Consider the following 23,594-nt stretch of genomic DNA (forward strand, 5'->3'; position numbering starts at 1 on the left):
GTAAATGATCCCATGACAAAATGCACCACTCTTCCACTGGATCTTCTCTCTCTCTCCAATCAGTCCTATCTGGTAAGGATCCCAAACTGATGAACAATATTAAAAATTCAGTCAAACAAGGCCTTATAAGCCACTTCTTTGTGGATGAGTTACACTTCCTTAAGATTCTTCCTCAGTCTGACATTTGCTTTGCCTATTATTTGTTTTATGTTGTCTTTCTACTTAAGGTCACTTTGTATAGTTACTCCCCGATATTTTATGGTAGGATTGTTTCCAGCAATTTGTCACTTATAGGCAGTTGTAAAATAGTGGATGTCTTTCCCCATGTATGCACAATACCTTACATTTATTAACATTTAGGGTCAACTGCCACAGCCTGCTGCATTCACATTCCTCAGCAGGTCATTCTGCAAATTGATAATGTCTTCTGGCACAGCTACTTAGTTATAAACAGCCGCATCATCTACAAACAGCCTTAAAGAGCATCCAATGCTTTTTTAGATTATTTATTTACATTGTGAGCAGTAACGACTCTATCATACTTCCTTGGAGTACTCCAGAAATTACCTTTTCATCTGTCAATTTTTTCCATTAAGAGTGACATGTTGAGTTCTATCCGCAAGGAAGTCTTGAATCCAGTCGCAAAATAGATCCAGTACTCAATAATCTCATTCTGTGTCCCACCCCCCATCCTTCCCTGTCTCTCCCCCCCCCCCCCTCCCCTCCTCTATTGGCAGTGTGGGACTGTGTCAGATATCTTTCTGAAGTCAACGAACACAGCATCTCATGGAGGAACAGAATGAACTGAGTTTTGTTTGTGGAGTCCATGATGATTTTTATACACGACATTATCGTTCTCCGAGAAAGTCATAATTCTTTAGCATAAAAGATGTTGCATAATTCTACAACATTTCAACGTCAACAATTTAGGTTTATAATTGTTTCTGTATACCTATGGGATTATAAAACAGACAAGAAAAATAAAGGTTGGAGGGATGAAAGAGATGACGAAATGCAGAAGAAGAGGAGTGAACAAAAGAAGATGATTAAGGTAGTGGTAGAGATTACAAAATCAGGTCCCTGTGCTGGCAAATTTTAGTTTGAGACGATGAAGCTATGTTTTTTGCAGGAAACTAAATGGTTACTCATGGTTTCAGTGAGTAATTCTTGTCTGATGTATTTTGTAACAGTGAAATTGAGATTGAGGAAACAATTATGTAAAAATGTTATTTCTTTTTGTTAACAGATATTGCCACAACAGGCAAATGCCTAATGGTTGAAGTGTAGAGGAAGCAAATTAATAGAGTCATTTTGGATCAAAACAGTTGTTTCAGATTACTGACTGTGTAAAGTGATCTATACAGTAAGAATTTATGGAACAATAAAAGAGTGCAAGTGCTATCATTAACACTTTTGGTGAAATTTTAAAATCATCCAGGAATTAATATTAAATTCAAAATATCACTTAACAGATGTTTTTCACTACTAGAAGTAAACTTTATAAAAGTCTACAAATCAGTAAAGGAATTTTTATGTCCTACAAATTGAAATAAGAAATTTTTATAATGATTAGGACAAGTTAGTATGCGATGAATTTGCAGAAACATAGAAATTAGTGCAACCTATTAAGAAACATGGCTAAAGAGCAAAATCAAATACATTTATAATGCAAATTAAAAATTTTATTTGCATCTTATGTAATGAAATGAGAGACAAGAGAACAACTCATTAAGCAGGAAAATGTCTCCATTAAAACAAGTTGTTTTTTTTTTCCCTCGCTTGGGGAGGGGATGGTAAGGTGCTGCTAATGTCAACCACATCCTATACAGAATGTGATGAATTTTTCCCCCTGAAAAAAACCTGTGTTTATATTATAATCAGTCCTAAACTGGAACCAACAACTTTTTTTGCAGGGGGAGGGGGGGGAGGGGAGGGATTCTTTCAACCTAGAGGTAACTACATTTCTATACAGCACAGAATCTATAATACTGAGTGACTATCTAGGAGCCCAGAACCTGGCACAAGTTGAATGCTGCTTATGTTATGACTTCTAGGGCAAAAAAATTTTGTTTAACTATCAACCAAATTTAAGAACTTACAATGCTGTCATAATCTACTCATATATCACTGAACATATCTGCAAAATTGTATCACCGTATGACACACCGTTCAGGAGCTATGAAGTCATAGACATTTACATGTGTGAAAAACTACCTTCTGCTTAAAATGGTGTGCAGTAAAACTTCTACATCAGGCATGACATTTTAATTTGTGACTTTTTTATTGCTAACTCCATTCACAACACATTTTGCAGGCAGTAGCTATACATATCACTGAATGTACCTGCAAAATTATATTATTGCACAATGGAGTGCAAATTACCCGGGCTATGTTCATCCAGTGTTTCACACTGAGAGCACTTAGTACTTCCAACAAACTTTACACATGATTTTAAACACTTTCTAATTTTTTTCCCTCACTTAGGTGCTGAATGTCAATTACTTAACATCCCCCCCATCCCCACAGCCTCCCGACACTGCACCCTTGCAGCCTTGTCTTGTCACCGTCTAGTCCAGGCAGTGCTTACTTCTCTCCCCCCACCTGTACCCTTGTATCCCTCCCTCTTCCCCTCTACTCTGGACTGCTGCTTCTGTTTGACGCAGTTGCATTCTGACCAGTTTGGCCAAAGATAGCAGTCATATGTGCAGAGGTGTGCTTCCTTGTGTGAAAGTGTGTGTGTTTCCTTTCTGAAGATGGATTTGGCCGAAAGCTCAGAGCGTAACAGTCTTTTCATTGTGCATGGCTGCAACTCATCATGTCATCCTTATGGTGAGTAGCAGTCTATTCTTTTCATAATATAGTGGACATTACAACCTGGATTTTCCGTTGTTTAATTTAACACATTAACTCATTTGTAAAGTAATCAGACATATATGAATAATCAAGCTCTTTATCATTCTCGCTTCAAGTCAATGCCATGAAATGAGTAAGATGGCATATTTTGCCATTTTCCATCCATCAACGGCTTGTCACAGGGTAACGTGAGATGATTCTTCAACTAACAGTAAGGAAAAAACTTTTGTTGTCAAAAATCCTTAAGTTGTAGGGCCCTCTTTAGGAAGCAGGCATATTAAAAATGAATTCACTAAAAATACTTTCATAACACGCTTATTGATATGAGGTACAGCAGTTTGAAGACCATAAAATGGTAACACTACAAAGGAAAAAATGCTTTCATCATTTTTCTGTAAAGCTGGCTTTGATTCAGATAGGGCCTAATTATATATGCTCAGGTTAAAAATCTGCCCACTTCCCTACTGTCAAATAACACCCAACATAGAAGAACAGTGCTTTTAAAACACCACCTCTTTTGCTTCCTATATGACCTGCTGCACAAAATTATTTATGTTACGATAATTGCCACAATTGGCTTCCAAGTTCATTTCTATTTATACAAAATATAAACTTTATGCTATTCTTTCTGTAGGCTTCATATAATGTGAATGATTTATGGAAAAGGAACTAACTGACAGAGAAGAATAATGCAGCATACAATGGACCAGAAGATATCCAGAGAAATGGGAATCAACTTTATGTCAGTCCACATACTCAGGAACCTGCAGTGCCACTACTAAAGTTGTATGCTACAGCAATGGTATTCACCAACAATAAAAAAGTAAGAAATGCAAACGGTATATGGATTAACATAACATAAGCATCAATTATATAAACTGATCATAATCATTAAGAATTTGCGCCCTAGGATATCACATATGAAGCAGAGACCTGTTCTTGACATTGCAGGAAAAATGTACAATAATTCATGGAAACACAGCTTTTTCGTAAATGTGAATGTCTTTTCCTTACAATTATTCTGGGTCAGGGACTTGAGTCACATTACGAAAGAATAGTAAGTTTCTGATTCTCTTTAAACCTCATTTTCTTTACTTTTTTAAAATTTACCATTGTTTCACCCAAGACTCCCCCAGTTCCCTACATGGTAACCAGAAGAGTAGTAGCTACCATCCACATTACGTTAATCTTCTCCACAAATTTAAACTACCAACAAAGCTCAACAGTACAGCTTGGTTTTGTGTAATTTGAACAGATGGTCCCAGCTTTAGCATTTCTGTTGTTGCTGATACAGTTTCAAGAACCAGACTCAAATGACTAATAATCATTGGATGTTTTTCTTTTCATTTCTTTCCCTCTGAATAATGCTGCCTCCCTGTTGTTCGTAACTGGTGTCCTATAAATACAATTTAACTTAATAAGGTAAATGTTTAAAAAAATGGTTCAAATGGCTCTGAGCACTATGGGACTTAACATCTGAGGTCATCAGTCCCCTAGAACTTAGAACTACTTAAACCTAATGACATCACACACATCCATGCCTGAGGCAGGATTCGAACCTGCGACCTTAGCAGTCGCGCGGTTCCAGACTGAAGCGCCTAGAACTGCTCGGCCACATCAGACGGCGGTAAATGTTACTTTCACTTCTAAATTTAATAACATTTATGTGAGATGGCTGCAGGTATGTGGTCAATCTTACAGACACCCTGGGAATTATACTCAAATGTTACCAAAGAAAGTGTGGAACAATGGTTAATGAAGAAAAAATTCTTCAAGTAAGGATGTATGTCATATATCAAACACTATTTTCAACAAAACATTATTGGTATTGATAATGATCTAATATAAATCTGTGAATAAACAACTGCTTCTTGATAAATGTCTTGTGATAATGACAATAAACAACTTACCACCCTATCACGTGACATCAACTTCTGCACAAATATGTGGGTTAAAGGAAGTGACAATGTTTTGGGATAGTTCACACAGGACATAGTGCAAGCATGTACTGGTACACAAAAAACAGAATTGCTCACTAAGTTAATATTTATTTATAGTTCTGTTGGTATGAGGAACTACTCACAAGAAATTATCACACTGTCACAAACCATTATCTGCTGCAAGTGCAACCATTTTGCCACTGAACATGGGCCCTCACACAAGCAAGCACCAACATTGTCCACACAATAGTTTGGTGGGGGTGGAGGGGCGCAGATCGAGGAGATGTGAAGTATTTTTAATATTTTGCAAGGTGAATGGCAGCAAGTAAAAGGCAACTACTGAAATCACAGCATTTTCCACAGCACAGGCTAGCACTGATGGCACTACACAACTCGTTACTCAGGCGACCACTGAAACTGCAGCACCATGAAGCTCTGTAAGGCACCTGTGTGTAGCTATATACTGTTACAGTTAAGTTTCAGCAGGGTGAACACAATAGATTTACACTACAGTTGGTAGGAATTGTATGCAGCACTGACAAACACTATCATGAGGTTCCTGTATTTCTGCTTTTATGTCAGCTGTCTCACCCGCATACTAGTCATGCACTGCTGCGATCGGTGCTGTAAGCCTGCAGATTGGCCAAGGCTATTAGCAGCCCTGCATTGCGACCTGTGCTGTCATGGATGGTAGTCACCAAACAGGCACCTCCCCAGGAATAGCAGAGCACTGAAGCAAATTGAGCTGGTAAGCACAATCGTCACTCAGAGCAGGACTGATTGTCTTGAATCGATGGCCATGCTGACTGGGGAGGTGGTGGTAGCGGTGGTGTTGGCGGCAGTGGTGGTGGTGGTGATGGTAGTAGTGGGGGTGGTCGGCATCTGAGATGGGTGTGTAGGGGCAGGCTCGGGTGGGAAGATGTTGCCAGCTTAACATTGTCCAATGGCACTGTATATTCCCACTGATGGCAAACTCCAGTGTATGGTAACCATGTCCAACAATTATGTGAGAACTGGAGTATGGAGATTGACGATCGGGCCTGACCTCTTCGCACCAGACCATTACCTGTGTGGCAGTAGACAAATGTGTACGAATGAAAGAAGGTGAGGTGCCATGCTGAGAGCTGGCTCGAGAAAGGATGTGTGCAATGTCGGAGTGCAGCCCATCCAGGAAGGCTGGTACATCATAGACAGAAGTGGCAGCAGGGACATTGACAAATTCTCCAGGTATCTGAAGGGGCAAAGGGGTTTACCACAGACCAGTTCCATCACTGAGGCATTGAGGTCCATCTTAAAGGTGGTGCAGAGGCTGAGAAGGACAATAGGGAGTACAATATCTCATGCTGTGTTGTGGCAAACTAAAGCAGTCTCCAAAGCTTGATCATACCATTGCTGGCTTGTTGGTATGAGGTGGTGATAAATGCCACAGAGTCAGGCAAGCTTGTTGAACTGCTGGGATCAAATTACCTTCTGCGATCTGGAGTGGGAAACCGCTCGCCATGTGAGGTGGGGAGTGGACTGATATTGTCAATATGGATCTAGCTCCCTGTATTCTAAGGGAAATCACCAAGAGGAGCATAAAAATGCTGGACAACCTTACTATGCCGACAAGCAACACAACAGCAAGACCCGGCTGTGGCAGTCAGAGCAGATACCAAGCCACACATAGTGATGGGTAACAAGCATTGTAGTGGCCTTAATGCACAGGTCTTGGATGCTGTCAAAGGTCTGCCTGTGGAACGCAGCTGGTAGGAAAGCTTGTGGCTCACCAACGGAGGTGTCACACAATAGTTTTGTGTCTATTCCAAGGATAGAGACAAGTTCCAGTCTAAGGCCAGTGTTTGGGTCATGGAGTCCAGCTCCATATTGACCTCTTCTGTTGCAGTGAGTGTGGTAAAACCAGTGATCATTGTGACTTCCTGAGACATGCCAAATGTCTGCACTGAACTGAGTGGTATATTCTAATACAAAGAACTGGGTTGGTGGGCAGAGACGGTTTGTCTGCTGGAAGGCTTATATGAGGGGTTTGTGGCTAGCAAATATCATAAAGTTCCTAGCCTTCAGTAATGGACGAAAGTAGCAGATCATCTCATAGAAGGCAAGGGGCTCCACTTATGCTGTATAGGCATGAGCTTCTTTGGAAAGAAGGCCAACGGTTGTCAGGAACCAATGAAAAGGTGCTGAAAGACTATGCTTAAGACTGCTGTCTGGCATCAACCACCAGTGCCAGCACAGCATCATGTGCTGGGTGAGACAGAAATGTCCTGTGGCAAGGCTGTTTTGGCAACAGTGATGGCGATTCCTATTTGATTCATCCAAGGAAAGAGATCGTTGCTCTCAGTGTTAGGATCAGCAAGAACATCTTTCAGTGGCTTTTGAATGGAGGTTGTGCAGGGGACATAATGGTGGTGCAAGCATCCTGAGGAACCAGTGAAGTTCTTGGAAAGTTCTTGGGTGCTGAGTTTCACAAATAGTCCAAATTTCTTCAGGAAGGGGGAGGATACTGTCTGCACAAATCTGGTGGTCCAGGAATGTCACCTCGGAGGTACTGAAGATGAATTTGGAGGGATTAATGATAACCCTGAAGTCATTTATCTTTTGAAACACTGTTGACAGATGTTCATGGTGTTGTTATGGTTAAGAAGAAAGTACCAGGTCTTTGAGAGGGAAGGTCATGTAGCACGCTGTGGATGAATTGCTGCCACGTCTGTGCAGCTTTTTGGAGACAAAATGTCACATAAAGTGATTCAAAGACGCCAAAGGGCATGCTGTTGGCTGTCTTCCATGGCAAGTGTTGTCAGCATGGGTGTCTTCAAGCAGTCGATGGACTCACCACCAAAGCACCACTGAGGACATGACTAAAGTGGTGAAGGTTTATGACCAGTTACCTGTCCAGGATGGTGTGATGCATTCAGAGCACTGCAGGTTAGCAGGATGAAGCCTTCTTCAATGTGAGGTGGGGGGCAGAGGGCCAGGGTTTGTATGAATGGTGAATGATGCCATCCCAAAGCACAGCCTTAAATTCAGCTTTGGCTGCAGCAAGCCACTCTGGTGTTAGTCAACATGGTATGGTGAAAACTGGATGGCTAGGCATGGTACAGATGTGATGGACTATGCTATACTTTACCTCTTGTAGAATTCCAGGTGGCATGTGATGGCTGGGAAATGGTCAAGAAGGTCTTGGTACTGCCCTGCGTCAATGGCATGGATGAGCTTCAGCACAGAGTTCTGCACAACATGGCGGAACTCCTGGTCAATGAGATGAGAGCTGGCAATGTCAGGGAGGAGTTAAAATGTGCTACTAGATCAGCACCAATGATTGGCACTTTGACATTTGTGCAGTGGATTGCCAACTGAAGGTGCGGTGCTGTCCCAGGTTCAACTGCATCAGGTAGACACCATAGTTAGCAAAGGACAAGCTGTTGGCAGCTGGCAGCCAAAATGACATTGTTGGTCAACGCCCAGGAATCAGAAAGTCAACATGTGATAGGCATACAGATTGGAACCAGAGTCTATAAGCAAAAGCATGCAACCAGTCGGAGATGAAGAAGTAGCATGGCATCCATGCGTGCTCACTTGCAGATGCCACTGGTGATTGTGTGGTTGCATGGTGGGTAAAAGTGGGAACCTTGCTAATCAAAGTTAATCTTTGGCATGTTGATGGTCCCAGTTGTGCTGGCAAAGGCATGGTGACTGGGTACAAAGTGCAGATACTTGCACCAAAGGGTGCAAATCCACTGTACTGTATCTCAGTGTAGTCGTTGTGTTTGAGGCAGCAGCAACAAGTGTTGGGGTAGAACACAGGGTCGCAGTGAGGGACCTTAGTGTCAGCAAGGGCTGCTAATTGTTGCAACAAAAGTGACTGCTGAGTTACAAGGATTGCAAGTGCCTTGCTGAGCATCCAGCTCAGCCTGGGCAGCCAACAATAAGAGAAGCGAAAGCAAGAGCAATTGACACCACTATAGCGAACTCAAAAAACAAGGCAAAGGCAACTTGGAATGCAATCAATGCTGAAAGAAAGAAAAAAGATGGGTCAAACAAAGAAGAAGGTATTAGATCAATTAAAATAGACAACACAGTGGTCACAGATGGTATGGAAATAGCAAACGTACTGAATAATAACTATATCAGTGTAGTAGAAAACCTAAAATTGGAAAGAAATAGTCAAAAACAGAAGGATATTAAGGTACCAAAAAGATCATGCAGTACTATGTTCTTAAGACCAGTCACAGAAGATGAATTACGGAAAACTATACAGAAACTGAAGTCCAAGAAATCAGCTGGTGATGATGAAATATCAAATCATGTAATAAAGCTGGTATGTGAGGAGATAATAACACCACTGAAGAACATAGCCAACTGTTCTTTCAGATATGCAATTTTTCCTGAAAAACTGAAGATGACGAAGGTAGTGCCAGTGTACAAGAAAGGGTGTAGGGATGATCCCAACAGCTACAGACCAGTTTCACTGATATCAGGTTTCTCAAAAATCCTAGAAATGCTTATGTATACCAGATCAGTTAACTATTTGGACAAACATAACATTCTCATGCCCACACAACATGGTTTCAGAAAGGGTAAATCTACAGAATCAGCAATTGTCAGTCTAACAGAATACATTTTACAGTCCTTGGATGAGAAAAAGGTTGTCTCTGCAATGTTTCTGGATCTTTCAAAGGCATTTGACACCATTGACCATGAAATGCTGATACAAAAATTAAGCAACTATGGCATTCGGGGGCAACCAGGTGAATGGATAAAATCATACTTGTGCAACCGCAAGCAGTATATATCATTAGGAAACTCGTACCAATCAGAAACCAAATCCATCAAATATGGAGTGCCGCAGGGTTTGGTAATGGGGCCATTGTTATTTAATGTATTTGTTAATGATATAGGTGTTGAGGAGGAAGAAAAGAAAATATTGTATGCTGATGACATGACAATACTAAATAGTGACCAAAATATGGAACAGCTTGAGAGAAGAGCATACATATCTGCAAATGTCACAGCTCAATGGCTGTTGGAAAATGAACTGGTTATAAATCTAAAAAAGACTATGTATGCAGTGTTTAAAAACAAGGAAAAGGCTGTAGGCATGGATTTAGAGGTTGATGGAACAAGACTGGAAGAAGTAGAATCTGCTAGATTCTTAGGTATTCTTCTGGATAATGAACTGAAATGGAAAAAACATATTAATAATGTCTGTAAGAAACTGAGCTCTGTCATATTCTTAATGATGCAGCTATCACAGTATTCAGACAAGAACCTTCTGTGTACAGTGTATCATGGACTTTTCGAACCATACTTACAGTATGGAGTGACTGTGTGGGGAAACTCAAACAAACAAGAGACAAAACGAGTGTTCACATTACAAAAAAAAAAGCAATTAGGACCATTTTAAGAAGAAAGACCTCTGAAACATGCAGAAACTGTTTCAAGAATTTAAATATCTTAACTTTTTCATCGTTGTATATATACAAAACAATAATGTACATCACAAAAGGTAGTGAGGGCTGGATTACAAATGCTAGTGTACACACCACAATACAAGAAAGAAGAATGAAGTACGGAGCACACCCCACTGACTGGCAATGCTAGAAAAAGGACCCCAGTACTTTGGTATCAGACTACTAAGAAGTCTGCCCAAAACCCTGAAAGATAGTGTACTTCACAATGACTTTCCAAAGAAATTTAAAGACTATCTCATTGAAAAAGAGTTTTACAGTGTTGCAGAATACATATGCCATTAAATTTGTATATATTGTTACTCATTATCAGTAATGTAAAAATGTAAGCTAAAGGTGTAGAAAAATAAGTGATAAGAAATGTTAACACTTTGACATATCCTATATTACACGTACATTTACTGTACACAATGTAATCTTACAGGATCAAATAAAATTCAATTCAATTCAAAGTTCAGCTAAAGCACACAGAGCAGCTTGTCTGGAACTGTGATGCTGTAAACCATGCTGTGTAGGTGGCACAGGAGCTATGGCGGAGTCCTGTCACCACTGTTGTTGCCAGAAATCAGCCAATGTATGCTCACAGCTGGAGATATGGAGAGGTGGCATATGAGTTCCCTCTTGAGGCACTGTGTGGCTCATTGAGTGGTGTCACAGTGATGATGTTGGTAACATTGGTGGTGTAGCACTGGTCAAGCTGGCCGACAACATAAGCATGTTTCGTATGTTTTGACATTAAGCCATTGTAATGGAAGATGGTGTCAAACTGCTTGAGCTAGAGCATGGCACAGGTAGGCCAAAAAGGTGGTAGTCACAAGGCAATTGGTCTGTGCCAACCAGGTATCATCACTTTGGCATGTTACGGCACATTAAGACACAACTGCTGACTAAGTTAACGTTTATTGATAGCTCTGCTGGTACAAGAAAATAGTCACAGAAATGGTCACAAAACATTATCCGTCACAGGGGTGACCACTTCATCACTGAAAATGTTTCGCTGGATGAGCAACCACTAAAACCACTCATGAGATCATCATGACTACTGACATATTCTATTGCACAAGACACCACTGAAGACACTATAGAATCCGTTGCTCAGGTGACCATTTAAATCATGGAGTATGCCATCGCACAAGTGACCACTGATATCACCACACAATCCACTGCTTGAATGACCATTGAAATCATGTGTGTGTGTGTGTGTATGTGTGTGTGTGTGTGTGTGTGTGTGTGTGTGTGTGTGTGATTATTTATGGGTCCAATGAAGATTCAGCAGGCAGAACACATTAGATTTCACTGCTACATAATGTGATTATTTATGGGTCCAATGAAGATTCAGCAGGCAGAACACATTAGATTTCACTGCTACATAATTGTGCTGAGCTCCTAAAACTGAGAATGACACTGTAAGTTTGTAAGTTGGCTAAGACCAGCACTGTATTGTGGACTGTGCTGTAATTTTGCATCTCTGGCAACAGATAGTGGTATTGTGGTGGGGCTATGCTTCACAATCATAGCTTATAGGCACCAGCAGTATAATTGAAAAGCTCACACAGCTAACTTGACTGATGATCTCATTATTGCTAAGTAGAATATACACGTCATGATACAGTAATGATAAGTGGAGTGGTATTTAAATTATGATGATGGTATGTGCATTTATTAAGTGTGATGTACACCTGGGGGCCAAACACAAAAAAAAAAAAAAAATGTACCAGAAAACACTCCACATTGAAATAAGATACTGATTGAGTAGGACTGAAAGCCAGATAGAAGGGAAATAATTGTCTTTAAATGATGTATAAGCTTTGTTCTTTTCATAAGAAAACTTATCATTTTTGGCCATTACTATATCAGTTATTGAGACCATAATGCTTTTCTGCAAGCTAATTGTATATTTCTGAAAGCTGTTTCCATTCTCAAAATTTCAGATCTTCTGTGAAATTTTACTGTACTGCACATTGTGCTGTAACTGTCTTAATAAATATTAGACTCTCATTTCTGTATGGCAGAGTTAAAGTAGAGTCTATTAGTGTAAACTTCTCACTATTGTTACAAGCTGTGCTGCAATGCTAAGAATATGTTTTCACAAGACCTGATGGATGCTTATTGTGTCATTCACAGGCTAGGATACCCTTAAAAAGATTTCATTTCAAACTATTTTTACAAATTTCACTTTACTGCCAAAGCAATAAAAGCACAACACACATAAATCTGACCAGTCTTCCAAATTGAAAAAGTCAAGTCTATAATAATTTCTTTTTAAAAATCATAGTTCCAGAGCTGTACAGCTGAGTGATTGTATTAATGCATTACTTTTTTCAGCCCTGAAAGTTTGTTAGACTGAGAGGACCTTGAACCAAACATGCAGCTACCCTTCTCAAGAACTGTCATTTTGGAAAAGGATTAAGTTGACCCCATAATAAACAAGCAAAGTATTATCTGTACCTTGAAAGTATCACACTCCATCAAGCACAAGAACAGAGTTAGCTGGCAATTTACATGTGGCAGTACTGAAACTCATACAACATTTCTCACCTGCTGCAAAGAAGAGTGCCACAAATTCTGAAACATGCTTTAATGAAACATGAACAGGTGTACTTCACTACCAATGTTGTGGTCCATACAATTTGGCATATATTATAAAGCAAATTGAACACCATTTGAAAATCTCTGGGCAGCTCTGTTAGTTATTTATTATAATTAAGTGTTAGTGAGTAACAGTTAACACTGATCTATAATAAATATTATGAAATATAATGCCTATTAGATAGCACACTATTTTCAAGAAAACTTCAGTCTTAAGAATCCAAGATCCTTTCTGTACCTACAAATAAGGTTACCATCATTTTTAATTACTCAATCTAGTGTGTAAAAACAGAAAATAAAAACAAAAAAGGCCGTAAAGTTGATCACAAACAGAAAAATGTGGTATTTGGACCAAAGAAAACAACTTCCAAAGGGTTGGCATAAGCTGACTTCATAAAGCTTCAAATACACATATTTAAGGCTGAAAGTAGAATAAGGAAGAAAATAACATAAAGTTTGTACGAAAACAACAATTAAGATTGGTTCGAAGGCAATCACAATTGTCTCTCTAATGCAACAACATGTAATGCAGATGTTACTTCTTAAATGAATTTTGTCAAATCGTGCAACAAATGAATATGAAATAAAGCACCGGTTGAAATGACAATGAAGAGGATGTTTGCTTTATTTACAACATGTTGGCCCTGAAAAATAGTTTGTATTTTCTCAACAGTGCGTTACAGATGCTGTGAATGTCACAGTATAGAAAAATTCTAATTTATCAGTACCATGTGACAGTTTGGAAGAACTTACTTTGTCCAGATTGATGCAAGAATTGCCTTATGTGATGAGGTTATTTGTCTTTCAGAGAATATATTAAAGCAACCATTACAAATTATATTCCAATGGACAAATTCTATTAACAGAAGTACAGCTCATTAAACTGTGCATATGTCAGCTGCATGACAATTTAAGGCCTCAACAACACAATGGTATGGCTCTTCTTCATATGCACAGTGTGCCTACCAGTTTTTTGCATTCACATCGTGACATTAAGTTCAAAATAGAGAAGGAACACTTTCAATTATTAATCATTCCTAAAAAACTAAACTAAACTCCTCCCAAAAAGGCCATGAAGGCCCAATGGTACTGACAGGCCGCCGTGTCATCCACATCCTGCAGGCATCACTGGATGTGGATATGGAGGGGCATGTGGTCAGCACACCACTCTCCCAGCCGTATGTCAGTTTCCGAGATCGGAGCCCCTACTTCTCAATCAAGCAGCTCCTCAGTTTGCCTCACAAGGGCTGAGTGCACCCTGCTTGCCAACAGTGCTCAGCAGACCAGATGGTCACACATCCAAGTGCTAGCCCAGCCTGACAGCGCTTAACTTCGGTGATCTGATGGGAACCAGTGTTACCACTGCAGCAAGGCATTGGCATTAATCATTCCTAACGGTTACAAAAAAAACTTGTCCAAATCATTTCTTTGAAATAAAGTGTTTCATGTTAGATGTTGCTCTAAATATGGTAAAGTTATGGCTCATTACTATTATTATTGTATGAATTACCTACCATTTAAATATTGTTTAATTGAGGTGAAGAAGTAGAGGTGCAAGATCACCTTTTCTGGTGAATGACTTTGCTCACACAACAGCATGACTGCAGAGAGACTCTCCTGCAAGATTTGCTTCATTCCTTAGAGCTGGTAAGCACAAACTTCAGAATATATTGTATATTTTCTTTATAGTTTACTGATTTATCTATATACTGACTTTTGACCAATCACTCAAGTTTAACTCCATTTATTTATACACCTGTGTTTTACACCATATCTTCTACCCAGCAATTTCTGCATTCTGTGTTCTAAATTCTTATAACAGATACTGCATCTGCAGGGACTGTCACAGGTCTAAATTGGTGTCTTCTGCTTAGATGACAAAAATTTGGCATTCTTATTTCACAGAAAGATTACTGAAGCAAATTTTCCACTGCAAAATTACCCAACAAACAAGACAACAACACCTGTCCAATATTAAAACTTCAGTTAATATTTACAAAAAATAAGGAAGGAAACAAGCAATGAGGGCAAAAAGGATATCACTGTATTCTTTTCAGTTTAGGGAAACCCTAAAAACCTTGAACTGGCATTGCTATTAAGGAGTAATCCTCTGGCTTAACCTTGGTTGCTGTGTAATTTACATTTACACATTATCGAGTGTCTCTAAAGGTTATTCAGAAATATCTATAACAATAGCAGGATGTCCTACACATTCTTCAGCTTATAAAGAGCATGAATTTGTCCATACTACTAGATTTTGAAAAGTACTAATTTTTAGCTAACATTTAGTGACATTACTGATACGTATAAACATTTACTTCTTGTGATAAAGAAAGTACTTTGTTTCAAGGATTTTTTCCCCAATGCACATAAAAAAAGGAGTTACAGCAAATATCAAGTGATTCTCTTTGTTTCAGTTTTGGACAGTGCAGAATTGAATGTGTGGCCTTACATTAAAGACAATAAGCTGTCAGGATGTACAAAAACCAGTATGACCAATGAGGTTGCAATAAAAATCCATGATGATGTACTTTATGATCTAAATTTGGCTTCCTGTAATTAATTTTTCTACTTGAACTGTTCAGGAATGAGCAAATGAATGCAGATTCACATCAAGTGATGATGTTAAAAGTGTGATAGATGCTTATTCTGCACAGGTGGACAAAGAGAATCTTTCTGAGGATGATAAAACATTGGAAAGTCATTGGAACAAATCTGTTGTCTCTCAGATTTAGTTTTTTTATATACCAAGCTGGATATTTTTCAAAAGTAATTCTCAAATACATAAGTACAAAAAGACTCACTGTGATGTATCTGAAAACAGCTTGTTGAACTTCATCATTAAATGAAGATCATCTGTCATCTGTGTGCCCTGCAGTAGTCAGAGCAGATAAAATCACTGGAGGCATCTGAATGGATAAGTGGACAACATCCCCCATAGAGACTTCACAATAGTAATCAGTTTGAAATGGATATAAGTTGCAGTGGTGACAGAGAGATGTAGAGGCTTGCACTAAATAAACTACTAATAGCTAAATCAAACCACCCTATGAGAGTAACAAACAGCCCATAACATGCAGCAAATGCTGGTCTCAAGAGAAGAATGGCAGGTTAATGAAGCAACAAAACAACTGTTCAAAGCCCACAGGAATTTACTGCCTCAAAAATTTATTTCTATGAAGGTCATAGTATCAGCTGTTGTTTACATGTATTTGATTTATTTAATTTTGCATTATTGGTCAATTTCTCTTTTAGGTTTGACGCCTGCACATATGTGCTCACTTTCAGAACTGCCATATCCACTGCCAAATAATAAGATATATTATGACATGTTGGCACCTACAGCACTTAAGAATGACCTGTAAGGCCAAATTGGCCTATAGTGCAAAATTAAATAAAGTAAATACACATAAACAACAGCTGAGGTGAAACCACAAATACATCCTTCAATAAATATATGGCTGTGGTACAGACATGAAGAAAATTATTGTTCTTTCTATGATTTTCTCTGATCTAACACAGTTCTGGATTTCTTTAAAAAACTTGAGTTTTGCTTCTCCCTTGTCATAGTTGTATGATAATAATGGATGCCACATAACTAAAATGTTCCAGCTAGGGAGGAGCAGGAAGAGGCTGAGGAAAACAAGATTCAGAAGCTGGTTTCCTATGCTACAGTACAATACTTGACCGAGACTCTCATACTAGTGTATGTGTAATCTTCAGTCACTTATTTGAGTTTCACTGTAACATTTTCTGTTTCATACTGTCTAAATTTCTCATAGAGTTTTTCAGCTCATTGACACTGATTCAATTCAACAACTGATCGTTTTATATGCATATCTTCAATATTATGTGTATTTTAGCTGTGACAAATAACATTTTTTGCACAGACTGTAAATCACTTGTTCACCAATGATGACAACAGCCTTCCCCCTGTCACCTTGAGTTAAGATTATCATCGTTTACCTCAAAACATTTCAAATACATGACTACAATTGAGATAGTATGTACAAAAAAAAGTTAATTTTCTCCCATTTCCCACACAATTATGAAAATACAGCACTATAAATATAAGGTATAACTATCTTACACTGTCTTACTAATTGAACTGGCCTTCCTGTACTCAAAGACAAACCTACAGATTTCTAATGAATACATCACTATATTGTACTTATAATAATATCATGAAAAAATGCAGACAGCTAGGGTGGTGGGAGCTAGTACTAAAATCGAGCTACACATTTATCAAGCACAACATTATGTAAAATATTGATCCAAATTTAAAAGTTAGTTCACAGTCTATAACTGGTATTACAGCTCACCTGGACCTCGATATTTGCTTAACTGTTGATACACTTGCTTCATTCGTTCTATGTTTATTCGACTTGCGTATTGGTGATCCACTATAGGCAAAGGAAACTCCTTCCCAATGATGCACTTCGCTGTTATCTGTACTGATTCAGGGGCTTTCCAAGGTTCATGGATATACCGTGTTGGAAAGTTCTTCAAAATGGGCAGGTACTTCCTGTTTGCAACATGAAACAAAATTTATTTTAGGAGATGATTCAACATTCAGTTACATACAATCCATATGCAACTTTAACAACAAATATATGAAGATATGCTATGTCATAATCATAATATTTCAGTACCTTATGAAGTCCCCATTTGGATCTGCCTTGCGACCAAACCGGACAGGACAATAACAATGGAAGAACTGTTGAAAGAAGGATGAGCAAGACAGCCACATCCACATTCCAGCATTAACAGACCAGTCAGCATCAAGCAGTAGTTCATCAAACACCTGTACAATAAGATAATTCTGTAATACACTAAATGCTTCCAATAAGAGAATGTGGATATTACTGAGCATAGAAAAATTTGTCTTGATCACAGTAAATATGTTGTATATTCCATAAATCATAGTGAGGAGATTATGAGAAAGTTCAAAACATCAGAAAAACAAAATGCAGGGTGCATATTTTATGCAAGAATTGATATATTTAGATTTACTCTTCATTCTGCAGATTCAAAGTGAAGTGTTGTTTAAGATGTGGAGGAGTCAAGCTATACCTTAACAGACAGCAGCAACTTCTGCAGACTACTGCTGTAAAGTATGCAATCAATAAATTACTATTAGTGCTTGATTTTCTAACTATGGGAATTAATTCTAGATTATTTTAGAGGTGTAAGAGGTAATTTGAAGTAAAAAACTCACTGTTCCTCTTCATTTCTGTACCCTTACAAAGAACACTATCAGCTGTCAGTATACTGGATATGTCAAGATCTTTTTAATGCCAGCATTACAGTTAAATTAAAATTACTTCCTTGTGTTTCGATATTCTGATAAATTTTAGAAGGAAGCACTAATAATGTAATCATTTATCTTGTTATTTTAATACATCGCAATTTTCAATTTTATCCCTGACATCTGATTGCAACCTGTTTAGACTTGTACTAAAATATAAAATTCTGTTGTGAACAGTAAATAAGGGTGCATAGTCTACAAGGAAATTATTTTACTCTTAGTGTTGTGGTTGTGAATTGCAACAGTCCACCTTAAATTCACTCTTATTATTGATAACAAAATCATCCTGTAGTGTATGTATTGGCATGCAAGTGTAAGAATCTCAAGGTCATTGGCGAGGCTTCTGCAAGATGTTTGGTTATCAAATTTTCACAATATTCTTACTGTACATTACCATAGAATGAATACAGTACTTTTAAGAATTTACCAAATTGCCCCAGAAGATAAGGTTTCAGACACTAATGAGTGAAACAATGCAAATTGGGATAGTAATTCTGTTTTTAGATCAATGCAATGACAGGGATTTCTAAGTGCACAGCAGGCAGGGCTCAGAATTTTAGCTAACTTATCCCATTGTGGTCTCAGCTTTCTGAGACTGCAAGTTGCATTTATGTGTGTGTGTGTGTGTGTGTGTGTGTGTGTGTGTGTGTGTGTGTGTGTGTGTGTGTGTACTGCTGACAAAGGCCTTAATGGCCGAAAGCTTTAACTGTGTGAATCTTTTTATTGTGCCTATCGCGACTCAGCATCTCCGCAATATGGTGAGTAGCAACTTTCTTTCTCTGGTATTGTTACATTCCATCCTGGATTATCCATTGTATGATTTATCTATTTTTTTGTGCCATCTCAGTTTATTATCTATCTGCAGGCTCTCAAATAAATTTTTGCTGCTGCTTCTTTGCGACTGGTGGACGAAATCTTGTGTTTGTTTTGCATCCATATTCTCTCTTTCTTCTTTTCAGTAAACATAAATGTAAAATGATTAATTAGTTTAGCGACTAACTTAGCCCACATCAACCTATCTTGTGATGCACCATTTATTTTACCAAATTGTTACAAAAACATGGGTGCACCTTTCTTTGCATCTGCTCAGCTTCACAACTCCTAAGAGAAAACAAATAACATCTGCCTCTCCCTCTTTTCATTTATTTCAAGGCAAATGAAAATGAGATGGCAACAGAGATAAAATTGCTATTGTGTGCACCTAACTGATAATAAAGAATTCTTGACAAGAAAAATAAAGACAAGAACATTACATATGTCGCAGCTATGACAGATATCATATATTAAAAGGCTTAGGAACTTCACATATGGAGCCTCATCTAGTGTATGCTTATTGATGTTTATTTCTTGAACCAGTAAATTTATTTATTTATTTATTTTTTAATTGAATAATATGTGCCTTCAACAAACAAAATATTTTTTTCAGAATCCTCTGATATCCCAGATAAGTCATTTACATATGTCAAGAACAGGAGTGGACCAGCACCAAAGGTTACAGTGGTGGTATAATATGTTAATGTGAAGCTTCATTTTCCTTTGTTAAGATACGATTCTGTCCACAGTTTCAGGAAATGTACATCAATTCATCAACTAGTTTCAAAGCAAAACTCAAGGGTGGCGCAACCAAGTTAGCACAATATTTTAATTCTTTAACTGAAATACTATAATAGCCAGACAAAAGACTCCTTTTGAGTAACCTAATGATTTTTGTGATGTCTTTTACAATTGATTTGGCAAAACTGATGTCTACTGGTGAAATATGCAATGCCTGTCAAAGCAATTCCAATGAAACTGCTTTCAGTGGTGCCTTTTTTGTCCCTGTGTTCTCATCTGTTGGTGGGAAGAATTTATTGAATTTAATGACCAATTAGATATTACATGAATGAAACAGCACTGACTTATTAAGTAATTCATTAAGAAATTCAGTGAAAATGTGAGGTTTATCTCACATTCTATACAATTTTTCCTCTATAAATCCAATTTTTATGACCTCTTTTTCTCCCAGAACTGAACATCAGTTATAACAACTATAGTTTTGAAATACATACCTTCATGCCTTCTTCCCATGAAATCCACAAATCTCCTCGTGTAAGGAAACACGCCACAGCATGCCTAGCTAAATAATGTATCCAACCTTCTTCACGCAACTGTATCATTATAGCATCAATCCACGGGTAACCTGTTTGGCCCTGAAATATTAAGTAATAATTATTTCACAAAAGTGTAACAATGATGTGATGTTAACTTATTTTGCAATATTATTTTATAGCACATGACAAAATATTTTTGCTTGCAGTTTTTCCAATAATGTGTCATCCTGGATATAATATAAGCAATCTTATTAGATACAGCACTGTAGCCTACAGTGAAAGAGCACATAAATAAGATGATGATGGTAATAGTCTTTAAGCATTTCTTCACTTTGATCTGAATACACACACACACACACACACACACACACACACACACACACACACACACACACAAGCACGATACAAAGTAGGCCTACCAGAATTCTACATCATGAATTTCCATTTCAGCTGACCGGGCAGTCAATTACAAATTAAAAACTGTAGTTCAGCAGAAATAACTTCAGACTGTTTTTAAAAAGGATTTCATTTTTCTCCAGTTTTGTGTAGTCAGGCAGGTTGCTGTAAATTGTATTTCACTATAGGACACTTCTTTTAACAGGAAGATATTTTGTATTTTGTGTCATTGTCTGGGAGATGTGAATGTATTTCATCAGCTTCAGGATTCATGATTGTGATCAGAGATGTTTTGTTAAGAAACATCAGAAGTTACTGCATATTCTCTTACAATGTATATTAATACATATTGTTATATTAGCTGTCCCCACAAACTGTGAACAATGGCGACGTGGGATGACTTGTGTGCCTCCGCGATACAGATAGCTATAGAACAGATGCAACCACGTATGATGAGTATTTGTTTGTAGCCATTATAAACAGTAACTATCAAAATTTGTAAACAAATTTATAAATACTTTTTAGTTTGTATATTATATTTTGCTTCAATGGTGCAATGATGTTTAATGACATTTGTAATCCATGTATTGCTTCTAAATTCCTAAATTCCTTGAAATTTCATTGTTTATATTGATGCACTGGCTACATTAATTTTAATAAAGATTCTTCTCTCCATCCCTGATATGTCCCCTTCTCCTCATATCTGCTCATGAGTATACATTTTTTTAAAATGTTATTGGTCCTTACCCTTATTAATTCCACTATGATGCTCCTGCCCTCCCCCTCCTGTTCTCCTTTCATCCCCTTCCCCACTGCCCATCAAATGAAATATTCAATTTATGAGGGATAACCAGAAAGTAAGGTTACAAGGCCCTTTGCTCTACCAGGGAATTGAATTTTTCATAGTTGGTGCCACTGTTGTGTATGGTAGAGTACACTGAAATGAATGTATGATAAGGGTCATCAAGAGTGTTCTGATTCTCTCTGTGGTGATGGTTAAAAATGAGTGCTTTCATTCTGTCTCCCACCAAATGCTAAGTGTGTTCTGTAATATGCTACTTGAATGCGGAGTGCATGAGTGCCATGGTGATTCATCACAATTTTGTGTCGATGAATAGGGAGGGTATTATGTCATGGCAACATGTGACCAAATGAGTACAGCATTTCACTTTCTTGGAAGAACAGAAATTCATTATGAAGAAAGAAGTAGATACCTTACCATGGTGAATAATGAACTGTTGCAAAATGTGAAAAGCATATTTGTTTTGATCACCACATGATCACTGATGACCTGCATGAACTGTGTCTTGAAGTCTCTTGAACCGTTTCTCATGGAATCATGATTGATCGACTAGAGCTCTGTGAGCGATGAGTTCCGAACATGCTTACTGCAGAACACAAAGTCAACAAAGTGTAGGATGTGAGTGAGAGTTTCTTGGCCATTTTGCAAGTGACAATGAGGCTTTTCTCAGCTCCATAGTGATGTGGGATGAAACATGAGTTCACTAACATATCTCAGAGAACAAGCAGCAATCAAAGCAGTGGTGCTACACTCAACCCCCTTCAACAAAAAAACTTCAGAAGTCAGCAATCAGTTCAAAAAGTAATGGCTACCATTCTCTGGGACAGAAAAGGGGTTCTGCATGTCAAATTCTTCCCAAGAGGTGAAACAGTCACCTCTGCATGATATGGTGAGTCCTTTAAGAAACTCTTCAGAGCCATACAGAAGAAACAGTGTGAAATGCTGATGAAGGGAGTCTGCCTCCTTCATGAAAATGCTAGGCAACCTTCCAGTCAAGCAACTTAAGAGTTGCTGATCTCATTTTATTGAAATCTTTTAAACCACTCCAATCACAGTCCTGATCTTGCACCTAACAACTATCATTTATTTCCTAAATTGAAGGAATATGTGGATGGAAAATACTCTACCCACAATGAGGAGGTGGGAGATATTTACAAAGCAGGAAATAAGAAGCTCATGCTCAGTTGGTAAAAAACATGAATGGTGATTATGTGAAAAGATGATGTAATATCTATGCTACTGCTCCAATATGTTTCATTGAAATATATGCATTTGTTTACATGTGAAAAATCTTGTAATACTACTTTCCCGATGTCCCTTGTATAATTGTATTTTTATAGGTACAATTTGAATTATTGCATTTAATTTTACATATAGGTCTCTATCCATATTTTCTTTATAATTTCAAGAACTGTTTTGGTATCAATTTGCTCATTTATCTCTATGAATGCTTTTCACACCACTGCTATCATACAACCAGGCCCTCTTCTGGCATGTCTTGATAGTTATCCTTTGTAACAGTGACTCATCATTAGTTGAGCAGCTGATGGTGAGGGCAAACAAATGTTATGCTATACTTTGTATGAAGACATTTGGTATGATACGCTGTTTTTTTATTTTTAAAGTTTTTTGTAACATCTGTACTCTTAATGGTTATTGGATGGTAGGCTTGTGCTTTCATGAATTTGTATTTTACTTGGCTAGCATTTTAAAGATGGTCTATGCCCAAAACGTATCAAATATTGTTTGTTGAACAACAAGTGAGCTGTTCATTTCCAGCAACCCATTCAGCAGTGATATAAGAAGTGCTCTGAAGTTGTTTATGCTCATTACAAATTTGGAATAAAAAACATTTTATTGATAAAAGGTAAGTATTATTTCTTTGTAAATATTAAATTATGTTTTGATCGCCTTTAGACAGAGTTTCAGCACTTGGCTCAAAAAGCAAAGAAAGCATATGCAAAAGAATGCTGCATTGTGCAGTGAGAAAATTCAGGGTTGTACACCAGGCAGTTTCAAGTGTGTAAACAATGCAAAAAGTGTCTTACTTCATAATTACTATAGATAACTTACAGTTCATGTTGGCAGCTGAAATTTTGTAGAGAGCAATTTTGCATGGTAGTTAACAGTGGGAAAGAAATCAAATAG

At 37.9% G+C, this 23,594-nt stretch overlaps 1 protein-coding gene across 9 annotated transcripts in view; it reads right to left on the reverse strand.

Moving 5' to 3' along the window:
• LOC126335342 (cryptochrome-1-like) overlaps nt 1-23,594 on the reverse strand; it is a 184,382-nt gene that overhangs the window by 40,934 nt on the left and 119,854 nt on the right. For all 9 annotated transcript variants that reach the window (XM_049998518.1, XM_049998521.1, XM_049998519.1 and 6 more), the window contains 3 exons: nt 20,207-20,347; nt 17,503-17,654; nt 17,173-17,375 (listed from right to left, as the gene is read on the reverse strand). In XM_049998518.1, coding sequence (XP_049854475.1) covers nt 17,173-17,375; nt 17,503-17,654; nt 20,207-20,347 — 496 coding nt within the window. The remainder of the gene's footprint in view (nt 1-17,172; nt 17,376-17,502; nt 17,655-20,206; nt 20,348-23,594) is intronic.

Source organism: Schistocerca gregaria, chromosome 2 (assembly GCF_023897955.1).
Source record: "Schistocerca gregaria isolate iqSchGreg1 chromosome 2, iqSchGreg1.2, whole genome shotgun sequence".
NCBI classification, from domain to species: Eukaryota; Metazoa; Arthropoda; class Insecta; order Orthoptera; family Acrididae; genus Schistocerca; species Schistocerca gregaria.